Here is a 16,197-nt window from a genome sequence, read left to right as displayed (position 1 = left end):
TTGAAGCTTAAGCAAAGTCACATTTTGAGTTTTATATCAGCACAGGACATTATTTTTCACACTTCAAAAGAAATCTAGTAAGAAATCTGAGATCGTTGGGACTGAGAAGTTCTGGACGATGAAAAGCAGGTTTGTACTTCATCAAAAATCATTATTGGCAACTTTAAACCTCTAACCTCTGACTTGTCCGGCTGACAGACAGTTGTCAGACAGTTTTACACAAAACCTGCACTGCTCTTAATGCGTCTGCCAATCACAAAGTAGAGGCAGAAAACTTGCAGTGTTTTATGTGGCTGCAATGACATCATGGGGATCGCTGTTGAGGAGCTGTGGACCTTGGGAGCTGTTTGCTGTCTGGCAGGTGTTTCTTTCTCTTTATTTTACCTCTTTTTTATTTTTCTTCTCATGCGATGAATGAGAGAGTAAATATCACTTCAAAGAGTGGGGCAGCTCCACACTGAGCTGTGGGAGAGAAGGGCAGGGAGCTCCTGCGGAGAGGTATAAAAAGTTCTTGTCTCTAGTTGGCAAGGTACACCACAGATTAACTGCTCAGAAGGATATGTCTGCTTTTAGTCACCATCATAAGTCTGGATCAATACGGTGCGATAACCTTGAGAAGTTTTGAGACATGTATTGAGGTATATTAAAGTATCGGAGTGATGCTTGTGTCTTTTAAAGAGCTAAAAGTGCTTAAAGCCCTGTCTGACCTATGACCTATCCCCTATTCGCATGGCTCATTAAACAAGGCAACACATCGGTTGCAACTACTTGTTATCCTACTGTTATGGCAACATTCAAGCAAATAAGCTCCAACCTCTTGCCTCAGACCGTGTCGTCAACTACATAAGGGCTATTACCCTTCAGAGAGCAGCACTCCTCGAGAACAGGGTCCTGTCAGCAGCACTTGCTTGGAGTCCACCTTATTGTCCAGAGAATGGGGCTGCCAGGACACAAATTCTTCCACGCTCTTGAAGAGAATGAAAGAATTAACTCATTGGTTGTGTTAATTTAGTTGTTTTCACCTCCAAATCTTATCTATAACCTCGCTGGTCTCATTCAGCTCTGGGTAATTTGACAGCACTGGTGAAGAATGTTGCCATTCAACAAGAGAATTAAACACTGGGACTCCTAAAAACCTTCATTTACACATACAAACAAACTCATAAGAGATAAGAGTTACTGCTAATAGAAAACATAGCACATGCAGAGGGTGTTTAAAAAAAAATTTCAATGGTTATGAAACAATATTGTTTTATAGGGCCTCAAAAGTTCTCAGTTATTTCTTCTACACAACAGAAAATGTTTTAAGTTTTTCCTTAAATGTTTTCCAAGAACAAAAAGCCCCCAGTAATCTCAAAGTCAGTCTCAAAGTTTCACAAAACAGTAAGTTAAAGGGATAGTTCACCCAAAAATGAAAATTTGCCCATGATTTACACACCCTCAAGCCATTCTAGGTGTATTTGACTTTCTTCTTTCAGACAAAATCAATCAGAGTTATATAAAAAAAATTCCTGGCTCTTCCTAGCCTTATGACACTGGGCAGTGGTTTCTGTTCAACAGTCCAGGGAAATAAAGTTCTCCTGTAGTGAATTGATGAATTTTTGTTAGAAAACTATCCAAATATTATAAACAGTAATCTCTGGCTTCTGCTAACGCGCGTTCTCCCCCCCCCCCACGCAACTGCACTAAACCTCTGGTTTATTATAAAGATCATTGTAATTCTTATGGTTATAATCCTGTTTTTTTTTTTTTTTTCAAATAAATTTTTGGAGAAAAATCTAAAACACAGTCATAATCCAATGATATGCAACTGAGAACTCAATTACATCTCTTTAGCTATGAAAGAGCAATACAATTTTACACTGGGTAAGGCGGATGTCACCAGTGACTAATTAGCTAGTGATGGGAGAGAATTGCTGATCCAAATCAGAAGGACACAAACAGACTCCTCCGGAGAAGGAAACGTTTGTATGCTCTGGGCCCATTTACCTGAAAAATAAGATAACATTTAGCCCTAACTCCTCTGAGACACTGCATACCTGTAGGTCCCATGCTGAGGACTGAAGCGAGGATGGTGAGTGTTAGTAATTCAGCAATTTAATTGGATGTTAAACACTACCTTCTGTAATGATCACGTCACAGCAATTACAAGTCTGGAAAGTTCTACCTTCTAAATTCCCCCTTGCTCATTTTTCAAACAGCATCAGCCGCCAAAAACATTTCAAACTATATAATTGATAAAAGCCACATCTAGTATGATTTATTTGAAGCCCACATGCACAAGTAGCATCTCAGTTGCTATTCGGGCCTCAGCCTGAAGCCTGGCATACTGCAGGGGGAAGTCCAGGGAAAGCACCAGACCTCACTCCTCTCAGCAGCAGGCTATTGCTCTGTCTGTCCAGCCAATCCATGGGCCACATAGTAAGGGAGTGAACCAAGAGAGAGAGTAGGAGTGAGTCCAGATGTGTCCTCCCCAGGCCGAGCCGGGTGTGTTTGCGGTGAGAGAGCGGATGCTCTGTGATTTACTGTCTGATCCTCATTACACTCCAGCCTTGACGTCATCCGCTCTCTATAGCCCTGCAGAGCCAAGTACACAGGCACACGAAACACTCCCTAAAGCAGCAATGTCTCAACGTTCTGCTCACCGGGCTGCTCTGCCAGGACCCAGCTCTACTGTACACAGAACAGAAGCAGCATGCGAACCGTGGAGCGTGGGATGAAGACACACCTAGATGAATCTAAGAATGGGATTTAACCATCTAAAAACTGTGTGTTTTGGAAGGTACATGAAAGAGAATCATAGATGACGTCAAAAGTGCCTGTCAAAGCATAATGGCTTATAACTGTGTGAAAGCACAACAAAAGCCCTATTTCTAAACAGTTCACCTAAACAACAGTAAAACACATCAGTGATTTATATAAAAAGCGTGTATAGAACAAAATACTTTTTTTTTTTATTGTATACATAGTTGAAAGTTTTCAGTAAATATCTTATAAATCTCATATAATAATATTATAACATTATATATATATAATATATTTATATATATATATATATATATATATATATATATATATATATATATATATATATATATATATATATATATATATATATATATATATATATATATATATATATATTATTATTATTATTATTACAAGCTGTCTTTTAATCTCAAAGGCATTTGCATAATTCAAAAAATGTATTATTTAAAATTATTTCCATCCACCTTTCTCTAATCTTGTCACAGGGATGCAGAAGCCTATAAAAATTATTATTATACAATTAGACTTTAATATTTACAAATATAAACAACTATTATTAGTAGTAGTGTAAATGTTTAATTTATATTATATATTTATATTTTAGAATAATATTTTTAATATTTTGTGGAATTTATTTTTAGAAACGTATGACATTTTATCATATATTATTAATATTAGTATTAATAATAATAATAAATAAAGTTATCATCATTAGAAATGTTTTCATTTAGAAAATTAACCTATACTGCAAATAAATCTTGAGCCTTACTTAAGCTAAGATATTATAAAGAAACTGTCCAATGATAAAGCATATTTTAAGATTTTACAATGTATGATTATAAACCACTTCCACAGTATTTAACAGCTTTTCTAATCAAATCAGTCGAGAAAATGCTAAACAATGTGCATCTGAAAAATCTAGGCCTTGTTATAAGTACATACTTTTCTAATCTTGCATTACCAAGCAATATCTTTCATCAGTTCTATTCAGCACTTACAGAGCTCATTGTTTCTCTGTTCAGTGCTGATTGGGCTGTGAGGAGTAATAGCAGCAGACCTGAGAGGTCAGAGGGCAACTCTCAGTCCATTCATGGCATGGCTAAATGAATGAGTAGTGACAGCCCTGCTCTTGTTATCAGCCATGATGAGTGACGGGGTGAGTGTAGAGGGCTGTGTGTCCAGTGCAGTGTCTGTAGACATGCAGCCTGTCAATGCTAGACCTGGCAAGTGCCAGGCCCTGCCCCATTGGGCCCGTCCCATTGTTTTGTGGCCAATGATAACCCAGGCGACCTTGGGGAAGCAGGTTGAGCCATCAGTCTGTGTGTGGTAGAGGGCCTGTCAGACCTTTGTCATCAGATCACTCATTAACAAACACTTCCACCAGTGGAGAATGGATCTGTGAACAGTCCTGGTATGTTTAACTCAGAGCAAACACACAAGCTGTGCAGGAGGTTGAGAGGATGCAGTCTGGAAGGATTTTAATCACATTTCCTGTCAGCCCCCCACCTGGGCTTGCCTGATATTAAGGCATCCATATCTTTCTGTTATAATAACTCAATGGTTTGATATAATGCTTTGTCGGGTCTCCTAAAAATTCATTTTGTAAAAAATATGATCAGAACCTGAGTTAATCATCCTGACTTTACACCAAAGTCATTTTATGGATTAAAAGAGAAATTGATTCTTAAGGATACAACTGCACATATTCCAGAGTGTGCTGTTAATTTTACTAACTGACAAACTTCCGAACATCTTGTGACATATGGAGGCCACATGTCTGTCTGAAAAGCTAATAAGCAACTAAACTGATGTGTGAAGCCAAAAAAAGTGAGACAGCCTTTCAGACAGACATAATGTAATGTTTAATCAACACTCTTATCCTAAACTGCTGTGAAATTTCCATATCTACTTTATCCAAAAACACAATTTGTAGTAAAAGATGAGTTCCTGATAAGAATAAATGGGATTATATTACACAGTCAACTTTGTAACAGGATAGGACAATGGAGGTGGGTCATTAAACTAAAAATAACATTCATCCTATTCCTGCCTGTATGACCTTTAATGCTTCAGAAATTACTCATCATGAAGAGGAAGGCTGTGGTCTGAGACCCTTCCCTGATGACTCCCTACCAGGCCTGGAAGAGGGGAGCACAGCCTGCCCTCTGCTGAGTGAGACACACTGTGGACCACAGCCAGACTTATGAGTCAGAGAAAGCCAGCTGGATTTATCTTTTCTATCTATACTAAATGTAAAGATACAGAGCTTTGTGTGAAAAAAGGATGCCTAGAGTAGACTAATTAGACAGTGTGAGTCTATGAGTATTGTGAGGCTGATGCCATAGGCCTGTACTTGAAAGCAAAAAAAAAAAAAAAACACTGACATGCAACACTTATTTTTATTTTATGTAATAATATATAATGTAATTAAGTGTATTTGGAATTAAAGTAAACGAACTAAAAGTAAATGGTTAATGTCTACACGAAATACATTGAATGATAATAACAAAGAACTAAAATATGTAGAGCACACGGTGGTATTATAACATCCAGCCTACAAATAAATGTCACATGGTGCATGTTAACTGGGAACAAACAATGCGAAACTTGGTGAATGAAAGCCTCTTTTCTGTTGTAATATTAATCTCGACTGCCACCTTGTGTTCAACAGTGGAAAGAAAAAAAATTATAGTGTGATTGCAAACAGTAGTTCTTATTTATTATATATTTTTTATTATTATATAATTATTAAAGAAAAATGTTATTTTGCCATTTTAAAAAATGTAATAGGCTATATTTTAAGCGTTCGCTTTAGGTTTCTGGTAGTGGGCCCTAACTTAAAAATAATAATAATTAATTAGCCACCCATTATTTACAGAAATAATAGTAATTCATTGATTTTGTTTCTTTTGTTATTATTTTATTTCAAGCTGAGCAGCGTATTTGTGTCAGAACCTGACACTCTTGATGCAAATCCAGTCTATCAATCCTGAATCCGAAATGAGCAGTTCATATCCTCCTTAAAGGACATCAAACCGCTTGTAAATAATGGGCTTGAGTAAAGCACGGATGAGGCAGTATTCAGACTCGGAGGTCCCGGTGGCCGCTATCGCTCAGGTGATTGAGACGATGCGCATTTGTTGGCATCTGCTCTCACGTGCAGGGATGAGCTCCGCGCGACCGCGCGCTGGCCCGTCAAATTATTGGGGGTGACGAGTAGTCACACTTAAAGTAATTTTTCTCCTATTTCTGCACAAGATTGCACTCGTTGGTTGTTTAAGTTAATAACGCAACTGATTTGATTCGAATACACCAACTACACTATGCATATTTATTTTGTTCATAAAACTTCCATTTAATGGTTTTTGGTGACTTTATATCTTTAATACATGGCAGAAGTTATTGGTAATTGCTCAGCTTATCTCCTGGAAGTACACAACCCAGATGCTGCCATATTTGCGTCATAAGGGCTACTATATTCTTTGATGTGGCTGTTTATGATGCTTTCAAGTCATGTCGGATAGATATGAACGAGTTGGACGCACATGAACCCCACCACAATTTACGCCTGTTTGACACATACTGTACTCCGTGCCAGTGAAGTGCGTCACGTATGCGGTGCAGAAGCAGGACGCGTTTGCAGTTTGCAGTAGCTACTGATGCACGGTTGTTTATGCTACCACAAACACAACATGTATCCATTATTTTGAATTCAAATCCAAACTATTACTGAACATGCTTTTTCAGCACTGTGATCTGTTATCACAGTACAGTATAATCTTCCATAGACATTCGTTAAACTCAATAAATATAGGCTAAACAAAGAATTATTTGTATATTAAGTTGCTCAAGCAAGTGGCAAAACATTGGAACACTTTACTTTTCTTGTTAAAATTAAGCTACTAGCACAAACATGTAAATTCACAGAACTGAAACTGACAGAAACAGTCAGCTCTCTGCCTTTTCGTTTGTTTTTCTATCTCCACAAGTAGTTATTGTGTTGCCTTGTTTATCTAAAAGTGAACTTTTCCCTTTTTTTGAACCTAGCCAAAAAGCCACGTGTTGACTGTGAAACACAGTAGACTTTAATTATATACATTTATTGTGAAATTACTACATTTCTGTCATTCCATGTTCATGGATTGACTTTTATAATCCAACCCTATGATCAGTAAGATCTCCTGATTACAATTCTTCCACTTTTTAGACCAGTAGTTCTCTCAACAAGAGTGCCCAATTCTTATAATAATTAAAATGTAGTTATATAATGTTAATTAAAATGCTTAAAAAAATAAAAAATAAAAATAAAGATGAGTTTGAGTAAAATGTCCAGCTTTTATCATACACATATCAGGGCCTTTTGAATATTGTCTTGAACAAAGGGCAGAAAAAAGGTCGAGAGGTTCTAATAGGCAGAGATGGACCAGGATCTTGAAGTTTTACCTAGTTAGCATACTATGAACATATATTTTCATAGTATTTAGTGTCTTAAATTGCCATTTTTTACCACAAAAAAGAACTTCTGAACAACTCAAAAATAAAAATCCTATATCATGGAGTCCGTTTTTCAAACCTCAGATGAGGATATGTAGTTTTCCAATAAACTATTGGAGATACAGACCATGATGCCAAGCTATTTCATTTCAATTCAAAATAGATTTTAGCATTTGTAGCAATAGTGCCACTATTCTTTAAAAGACAAGCATGAATTTAATTATCTTTTTCTCAAATAAATACAGTGTCTTTTGTTACATGCAAAACTGAAAGGTATTCAATCCATGCCATGCTTTGTTGAAAAACTGTCACTTGACCTGGGCGTTTCTATTTACAAGGGAATGAAAAGTCAGGCGAGCAACAGTTGCTGCTGAAACAGCAGTCTAATTAGAGAAGAAACACCACTGTATTAGCAACTGCTAAGTAGTCCAAACAGATCCCAATCTTAATCCCAGAAACAGATTTATTGGGCTTAATCCTCTTGATGAAAACAGAATCCCACCCACGTTCAGACAGCCCACCGCCCCAGGTGCAGTAAACTCACTAGACAAGGCTTCTGTTTTAGTAAAGCTCTGATGAATTGATAGTGTAGGACCTCGCTGGGCAGCGTGCCCGGTCTGTGGTTGGTTAATTGGTGGGGGGAACGTTTTCGCACTGAAGCCACAATAAAATGTATAAAGGTCATGAATAATTAAAAGAGTGAATGCAAAGTAGGTTTTGTTGGTCCAAATATCAAGCAAACTTCTCACTTCAGAAAGACTTAATTAACATTCCTTCTGTGAAAGAAAAGGGACTCCAAGTACTACTGACTTGTTATTTGATTTATAGTCCTTGGTTCTTACATTAAATTTTTTTTGTAAATATTACATGTTAGACAGTAAAAAAAAATACAGTTTGTTTTCTCCAATAAAGAGCAGAAGGCACGAGACACCGCTTTAGATCTGTAGATAATGGGATAAAGAGAGATCTGTTATCTTAATATCATAATGACTTAATGGCACTTCGCAAATTGGCCTGATTAGCTAATCCTACTGTCTACGTTTATAATCTTGATGTCTCTCAACATGACCTCGGACCCCATTTGGCATTCAGCCTTAGGCTGGACAGGAGCCAACATGAGCAATTTGTACGAATGATATGCATGTTTTTTGCTCAGTTTGAAATCATTGTAAAATTATGTTCTTGATGAATTTGTTGTAAAATTACAATTATGCAGTCGGTGCCAAATAGCCTTGTGCAGTGCACCGACATGTAGTGCCGTTGCACTACGCATGTACAGAGTTTGAATCCTGGCTCATTGACCTTTCCTGATCCTGTCCCGCCTTTCTCTCTCCCACTTTGCTTCCTGTCTAAATATTGTCCAATAAAAATAAAGGCAAAAATGCCAAAAAGAAATCTTTAAAAAACAAAGCAACTTACAATTGCATTCAAAGTTTACATTTACTTTATACCAGTCTAAGCTTTCTTTGGGAATGGAACCCATGATCTTGGGTACCACCATGCTCTACCGTTTTAGTCACGGTGCTACATAAATAAACATAACATACAACACTAGATGTGATGTGTTTTAAACTAGCAGCACGTGTTTTAAGCATGTGAGATGTGTCAGACCACCACGATTGTGTCAAATGACCAAAATCTGTAGGTGGCATTCGCCATAACTTTTAAGCAGTGGGAGAGAAGAACCTACATATATACGCATGATATCACATCAGAAAGCTGGCAACAGACACAATGAAATGACCTCTAGTTTGCGTGTCCTCCACTGTTTTAGCTGATGGAATCTTTTTGACTACAGGCAATACAGTCAATAGAAGTGTACAATAGAATTAAAACCTGAGATTGGAAATTGAAAGGAAAATACTTTTACAACTATTATAACTATGTGTTTGTGTGTGTGTGTGTGTGTGTGCGTGTGTGTGTGTGTGTGTGTGTGTGTGTGTGTGCAATATAATATATATATTATTTTGAAAGGAGTATCTTATGCTTTCTAAAGCTGCATTTTATAAAAAAAAATGCAGTAAAAGCTATAATGCTGTTTGTCAATATTCTACTCTTGGTATTTGGTTGCAAATGTTCTTGTTGCATGTTGCAAAGGTACAATTTTAAAATGTCATTTTTCCATTAATGTTGAAGTTGAATTTTAGCATAATACTCCAGTATTCAGTGTCACATGATCCATTCAGAAATCACTCTTATGTTGCTGAATAAAAGTGATAAAATCTTTACTTCTTCCTGTATGTGAATATTGTTTTTTACAAATCATTTATTTGTTTTTGCAATATGAATACCAATAAAACCCAAAGCTGCCACACCTTTTATTAGCTTATATGTAATTTATATATGCAACTGAAGCATGGTTTTTCATGACTAGTCATTCTTCTGGAAGATTCTTCTGTGCCTTCTACAGTGCCGAAAACCATAATAATATATACTCTAGCAGATATAACAGCCTTGCCAATCAAGAAGCTGTAGTGATCACTGTGTACACATTTGTTTGGGGGACTGTTGGAAAAGTGCTGGGTATATTATGTGATGTGTAACAGCGTTCTATTTATAACAAATCATAGGGCCTTACTCAGAAGGGCACACTTCAAAGGGCATTCACTGTCTATTGAAATGGTTTGACAGGGTAAATGCTCTAGGACTTTTGGACTTTCACATCATTGAACAGGTACTGTACAGATTTCTGCTGTGAGTTTTATAGTTTGATAGTATTGCTCACACCAAATAAAAATCTAAATGTGAACAAAAGCAGTGGGTTCTGCATTCTTGGTTCCCTATGCAGTTTTACCAACGATAGGGTTTTTTTAAGTGTTGTGTTTGACTGTATATATTCACTGATTGTATTTTTAAAGCTTGAAATAATTGTAGTTTGTTCAATGTTTTTTTAGCTTAAGTGCACCTTGTTTCTGAAAAACAATATTTATTTTTTATGTATCATAATTTGTGTTTACAACATGTGTAGTCCTAGTTTATAAGATGAATGGCATATATGTTAAGATTAATTAGATGTCAGTTGACAATGGCTGTGCCATTCTCAAGATGGCAATAAAAACATCCACATTTCTGCATTTTTCGCTATTTTTGTGTATTTGTTTTGCCAGACTCTTTATTCATGTCATTCATGTTTATTCATTTATAGATTCAGAGTCTAGTACCTGTGTATTGCCCATTCACGATGGACGACTTTGAACACAGTGTGCACATCTCCAACCAAGACTGGGACTGTTTTTTTCAGGAGTGTGAGGACTGTGACCTACTCTCTCCATTGCTTGCCAGCCGAGAGGACTCTGGTATGAGTGACATTGATGAGACAGGCAGCTTCTTTCTAAACAGGACCCCGGCCGTGGGCACAGCATCCACAGACCCTGATCCAGACCTTCAGATTGATGGCCCGCCAGACTGTGAGGGTTCACCTGTCTGTAATTACCTCAGCAAGTACGGAATACGTAGTCCAGAGCAGGTTCTCTCTGGCAGTGAGGAAGACTTGCACCTTCAGACTGTCAATCTCTTCTTGGAGCAATTAAAAAGTGTCACAGAAAATCAACAGCCCTTGGAACAAAGCCACATTCTCATTTGTGGAAGTGAGAAGACAGGCCGTCTGGAGGGTTTGTTTGATAAGCAGGATATTCTGTATATAGACCTTGGTTCATCTGGCCAAAATGAGGCCAGTCTTAGAAGAGAAATCACTAAAAAGGGTGTTGCTGATACCTGGGGTGATATAGCCTCAGAAAAAGCTTTAGAGATCACATCCACTAATGCGCAAGAAGATGCATCAAAGTCTGACACAGAGCTAGTCATTGGTGGGAAGCCATTGACAACACCCCTGATTACAGTAAGAATGAAACAAGGACAACAGGGAAGACGTAGCAGTCTCAGCAAAGATCCAGAGCTAACTACTGAAACAAAGCCACCTGAAAAAGTGAAAATGGTAGTGGTTAATAGAAAAGACATGACTGACCCATATCCAGCGAGACAAAAAGTTGCTCAAGTGGATTCTATAAGTAGTTCTGACTTGAAAGATTCACCAGTCGGTCAGATCCCAGTGTCACCTTCCAATCTCAGGAGAAAGAGGAGGAGGAAGAAGAGATTGAGTATCGAACCATTGGAGCAAGGACATGATGCTCAGATCCATTACCGTCAAAGTGAATCAGAGGAAGATAGATTCATTCAGTGGGAAGAGATAAACAACCTTCCTGCAAATGTCTGGAAGACAGACCACATATCACTTCAGAGAATTAAAACACCTTCGATTGTGCATAATACCTATCATTTACAGCTTAAAAACACATCTGATTTGGAGGCTTCAGCTGATTTTATGTTTTCAAAAAGCTTGCCAGTATCTTTTGCCAGTGATTTAGGCACCATACTTCCAAAGTCTGAAATTCAACACAACACAAGCTTTAATACTGAACGCATGCATAATACGTCCCTTGAAAACAATGGACAATTGAAAGCAAAGATTTGTGAGCTGTCTTTATTTTCCCAGGTAGATAAAGTTCTAAATGTAAAAGATAGTGGATTAAATATAACCGAATCCCTTCAGCTTGATCCTGCCGTACACTTAAAAGAGACCATATCAAGTGATAATTCTGATGCAGGATGTCAGAGGAAATCCTTATCATCTCCTAGCCTTTCCAGTGTTATTAATTCAACAGAGCCTCCTTCCTTTACAGTCTCTTTTAAATTGATGGAAGACAAAGATTTATCCTGTGTAGGAAATGAGAATGACTGTTCTCCATTAAAAAATGAACAAACAATTCCACGCAGTAGTAATATTGTGGAGATTTCAGCCACCAAAGAAAGCAGCTTGTTTTTAACGGACAACATTGAAAGACTAGGACCTGGTTCAGATGGAAACGGACCAGAATCCTTTACTTGTTCACAGGATGTTTCTCAAAAACAGAAAGCATGTATTCACAAGAACATTTTGGAATTTCAAAGCCATTCAGGCTCTCAAACCATTGAAATAAACACTGTAAACAAGACAGATGCAAAGACTGAGAATCGTTTGTCTGATAATATTACTCATGGAACAAATGATTGTCATATCCAAAGCAGAAATAAGACTAGTGAGATATCAATTATGAATGCCTCACCCATAAACCCAAGGAATTTGGTTGAATCAGATGACAAGAGAGACAATAGTGATAATGAAGTTGCTGTTTCAGAGAGGAATAATAGTGAACAGTTATTTTGTGGCAAGTTCGTCAAATCTAGTGAACACATACATGGTCCTATGGAAGAAATGCTAAGTGAAAATCCTTCTCGAGAAGTTGTAGAGTTACCTCAAAATATGTTAGCTGAAAGTAACCCTTCTTCCGGTGAGTTAAAAAGTGGAACCAAAGACCTAGAGAGTGCTTCTCTTGATGTTTCACATCAACTTCCATGTCCTTTGTCTGCTATCTCCTCCTTTTGGAATGAAATGGAGAAATTAACCATCAATGACGTATTGGGTCTGCGGTTGATCAGTAACGCCCATCACCCCAGCACTTTGAACCAGGCAGAGGATGGTAGCATACTGGACATTACAGACGCTGCAGACTCAGGCTACTTTACCCAACTTAATGAGCTTGACCGCTTAACTGGAGACATGTCCTACATATCTGATCTGGATGAAGACCCTGCACAACTTCAAACCCCATTTCCTTCCAAGCAAGAGGATGAATCAATTGAGTTTCCTAGCTCTTGTGGGGTGATGTGGGAGAATGATCCAGATACAGTGGTTGTGGATGACGGAAGTGCTGAAACAACTCTTCCTCAACATCCCTACATGGCTAATGCTCAACACTGCTTCAGAAGAACGTGTAAGAACATGTCTGTGCAGAACCTGCAAATTCTAGACACTCAACCAATCAGGCAAATCCTGAGGAATGCCTCAATGCATTCAATCCATGCAGAGGTAGAAGATGATTTTATGGATCCTTTCTACCATGTGAACACTTCAGGTTCAAAGATCTTTTCTGATGACGAAGAAGAAATAGAGAGCAGTGGTATAACTTTTTCAGAAATAATTCAGTATTTCTTCGGTGAGGATGAACCTGAAAAATGTGCACCTCGTGCAGACAACATAGCTGCTTCATACCTTGATGAAACAGGCACCTCTTTGCCTGAGACGTATGACCATTTCTTCTCCGAGTTTGATGCTGGGAGTTTTGTTTTTCCAATTGTGGAAGAGTCAGGTGGTGATAAATTGGTTCCCATATTTTCCTGCTCCTGCTCAGCTAACACAATCCTTCATTTCCCAGAGGCATATGACTATTTCTTCCCCGATTCCCCTGGGAATTCAGATGAAGAGGATGACAGTGACAATGCAGCAATCAAGGTAGTGACACGGAATGACTATAAGCCTCCCAACCATGATCCTGTTGACATGTACGAGCACTTCTTTTCTGAAGATGAGAGCGACTTCCTCTGGACAAACCCTCTGTCACTTAGAAAGGTTCGTCGCACAGGTTTTACCATGCCTGAAGAGAAGACATGTTCTGGGGAGCTTGTCCCTGTGGAGACATTTCCCAAAGGAATTAGTCAACCTATTAATGCTATGAACCCTGATGGGAGCCCTTTCCCAGATACTTTGCTTCTCAACCTGGAGAACTGCGTCTTCCAGCAGCTGGCTGAACAACAGAAGAAGTGTATGGAGATGCAGACAGTTGTTGCTGATCCAAGTAAGAACTCTTAGCATGCAGTATTCTGCACATACACACACTGAAACTGCAATTGCACACTAACACTTTCTTCAAGTCATATGTTTGTTCCCTTTAAACCTAAACCTAAAATAAGAAAATACATTGGTATCTCAAAATTATCATATGTTAGTCAACTCTCACCTCTTTTCTGTCAATAGCTGCTGACTGAGAGTATCTAGTCACATGTAGAGCCATGCCCGGGCTGATGTAATGGTAGTATGTTCTTGACTCCTGCTGGCCAGCTTCTCAGATCTGCCATGTGCCAGCATTAAAGAACATGTCTTCACTTTGATGAGCAAGTAAAAATAGAGAAAACTCAGGGACCGTCAGGACACTTGTCATTATCACTTCATCAATCACTTATTGTCATTGGGGATTCAGCCATAGTTTATTATTCAGTGTCAACTCACTACTATGAAATGATACTGTTCTGTTCTGATTTTGGTGCTTCTTTTCTAGGGTTGGATGCTCCATTCTTGCCTCTTAAACAGGCAGACATGTGCTTGGTTTGTATTGCTTTTGCCTCGTGGGTGCTGAAAACAACTGGTTCAGGAGCAGACACCTGGAAAGCTGGTATGTATCTTTATTTGCCTAAATATAATTGATTAGGGTTAATAAAGTGAGTCATTAATGTATCCATTGAGTTGTGTTTTGACATTATTACGTAGTATGTTACAATTTGTACCGAAGAAATCGTTTTTTCCTGGTAAAAGCTCTCTGTCACATCAAATTAAGCAAAAATTTTTGTAGTAATCCATAATGACGTATATCTGGCTTTTTTTCTAGCTCTTCTCGCAAACGTCAGTGCACTCTCTGCCATACGATATCTGCGCAGACACAAGAGGGAGGAGGTCTCTGGAAAAACTCCTTTGCGTCAGATAGAGCCAGCATAACTCAATAGCACCGCCACAGCCCCCCGATCTGATTTCAGTCACACTGCCATGATACTAATCCAAAAGGTTAGATGGTGAATGTCAAACATGTGCATGCATGACTTTTTCCATCTTTCTCAGTACATATTATTATGATTAACACTCTGGTGTGTGTTTATTGCTGATGAACCAGATTTAAAAAAGCAATGTAGTTTGATTATGAAATGACCAAAGCTCTTTATCTGATTCTGAGATGAGTGGATTCACTGTTCACAGCGAATTCTGTTGTGCATTGTGATGAGGGCAGCAGTATGTTGATTAATATTTGATAATGAGATGAGTATGGAGGTGTTATGATGAAGATAGACATGCGTGTCTCAATAAGTGTACCTGTGGAGAGATTCAAACGGAAGAACTAATGACTATGTACAAATAGGCGGTTTGTTGTGATATTATTGGGATATTTTTGCTGGGCCAAATTATTTTGGTGTATTTATAGATCATCTATAAATGATTTTACAAGTGTAAAATCAGATACCCATGTGATGATGCCACTTCGGATCTGAAAACAGTGTTTGATTTCTTCAAAATCCAGTCATATGGTGATCCCAGTTTAAAATATAATTTAGGATTAAATATATCTGATTTAATTTAATTAAAATGAGGGAACTGGTGTTTTATTTTTCAATATACCTGTATGTCAATAGTAATGCTTATTTTGGCCACTAGAGGGGACTAACAGTCAATTGTATTATGATTGTGCCAGTCTACGGTAAGAAACCTTAACCACAGAGACATGTAACGAGTTTTTCTAAATGTTACCAGCAGATGGCAACAGAAGACAGCGGTTAAAGTCACAGTAAAGAAGGAGCGGGAAGATCCCTGAAATTCATAATTCAAATGCATAATTTCCAACACATTGTTGAATGTTCCCTTTCCCAACGTTTGTATGGCATGTGTCACCGATCAGCTGTACTAAATTTAATGTAGGGTAAGATGACCCAACTTTTTCTCTTGACCATAGATGGCAAAAAAAATATATAATCTCAGCACTAATGAATGACTATGATATTTTTCTAATTTTGTGTCTTTGGAAAATAGTGATTTCTGATAAGGGATCTGTGGACACATCGGTGTTATTAGATTTGTGGGATAAAAGTTATATTTATTATTTTGCAGTAAAACATAGACCCCTGGGGAAGATGGGCCCCAGTGAGTTAATAATATTAATATATAGTAATATAAATAATATATCCTTGAATTTACTGTACGTTTCATACATCTTCACTTTCAATAAAACATATAGGTTCAATGAGAGAAATCATTACATTTGCATTCATAGTGTTGCTATTAACATATCTTTAATTAAA

At 37.8% G+C, this 16,197-nt stretch overlaps 1 protein-coding gene across 1 annotated transcript; it reads left to right on the top strand.

The window, feature by feature from the left end:
* Positions 1–9,873: 9,873 nt before the first annotated feature.
* Positions 9,874–15,928, top strand: LOC127944447 (uncharacterized). The gene is made up of 4 exons (XM_052540362.1): positions 9,874–9,937; positions 10,409–13,934; positions 14,415–14,528; positions 14,742–15,928. Exons 2-4 carry the CDS (start codon positions 10,445–10,447, stop codon positions 14,846–14,848), a joined length of 3,711 nt encoding a protein of 1,236 aa, XP_052396322.1. The 5' UTR covers positions 9,874–9,937; positions 10,409–10,444; the 3' UTR covers positions 14,849–15,928.
* Positions 15,929–16,197: the final 269 nt, after the last annotated feature.

This window comes from Carassius gibelio, chromosome A23, assembly GCF_023724105.1.
Source record: "Carassius gibelio isolate Cgi1373 ecotype wild population from Czech Republic chromosome A23, carGib1.2-hapl.c, whole genome shotgun sequence".
Lineage (NCBI taxonomy): Eukaryota > Metazoa > Chordata > Actinopteri > Cypriniformes > Cyprinidae > Carassius > Carassius gibelio.
Note: the sequence above shows the minus strand (reverse complement) of the source record. Positions and strands in the feature narration are given on the sequence as shown.

Excerpts from the sequence above, each read along its gene's own strand:
- LOC127944447 (XM_052540362.1), top strand. The coding sequence starts at position 10,445 with ATGGACGACTTTGAACACAGTGTGCACATCTCCAACCAAGACTGGGAC. Across the intron at positions 13,935-14,414 it reads GACAGTTGTTGCTGATCCAA|GGTTGGATGCTCCATTCTTG; the intron begins GTAAGAACTCTT and ends CTTCTTTTCTAG. Across the intron at positions 14,529-14,741 it reads AGCAGACACCTGGAAAGCTG|CTCTTCTCGCAAACGTCAGT; the intron begins GTATGTATCTTT and ends CTTTTTTTCTAG.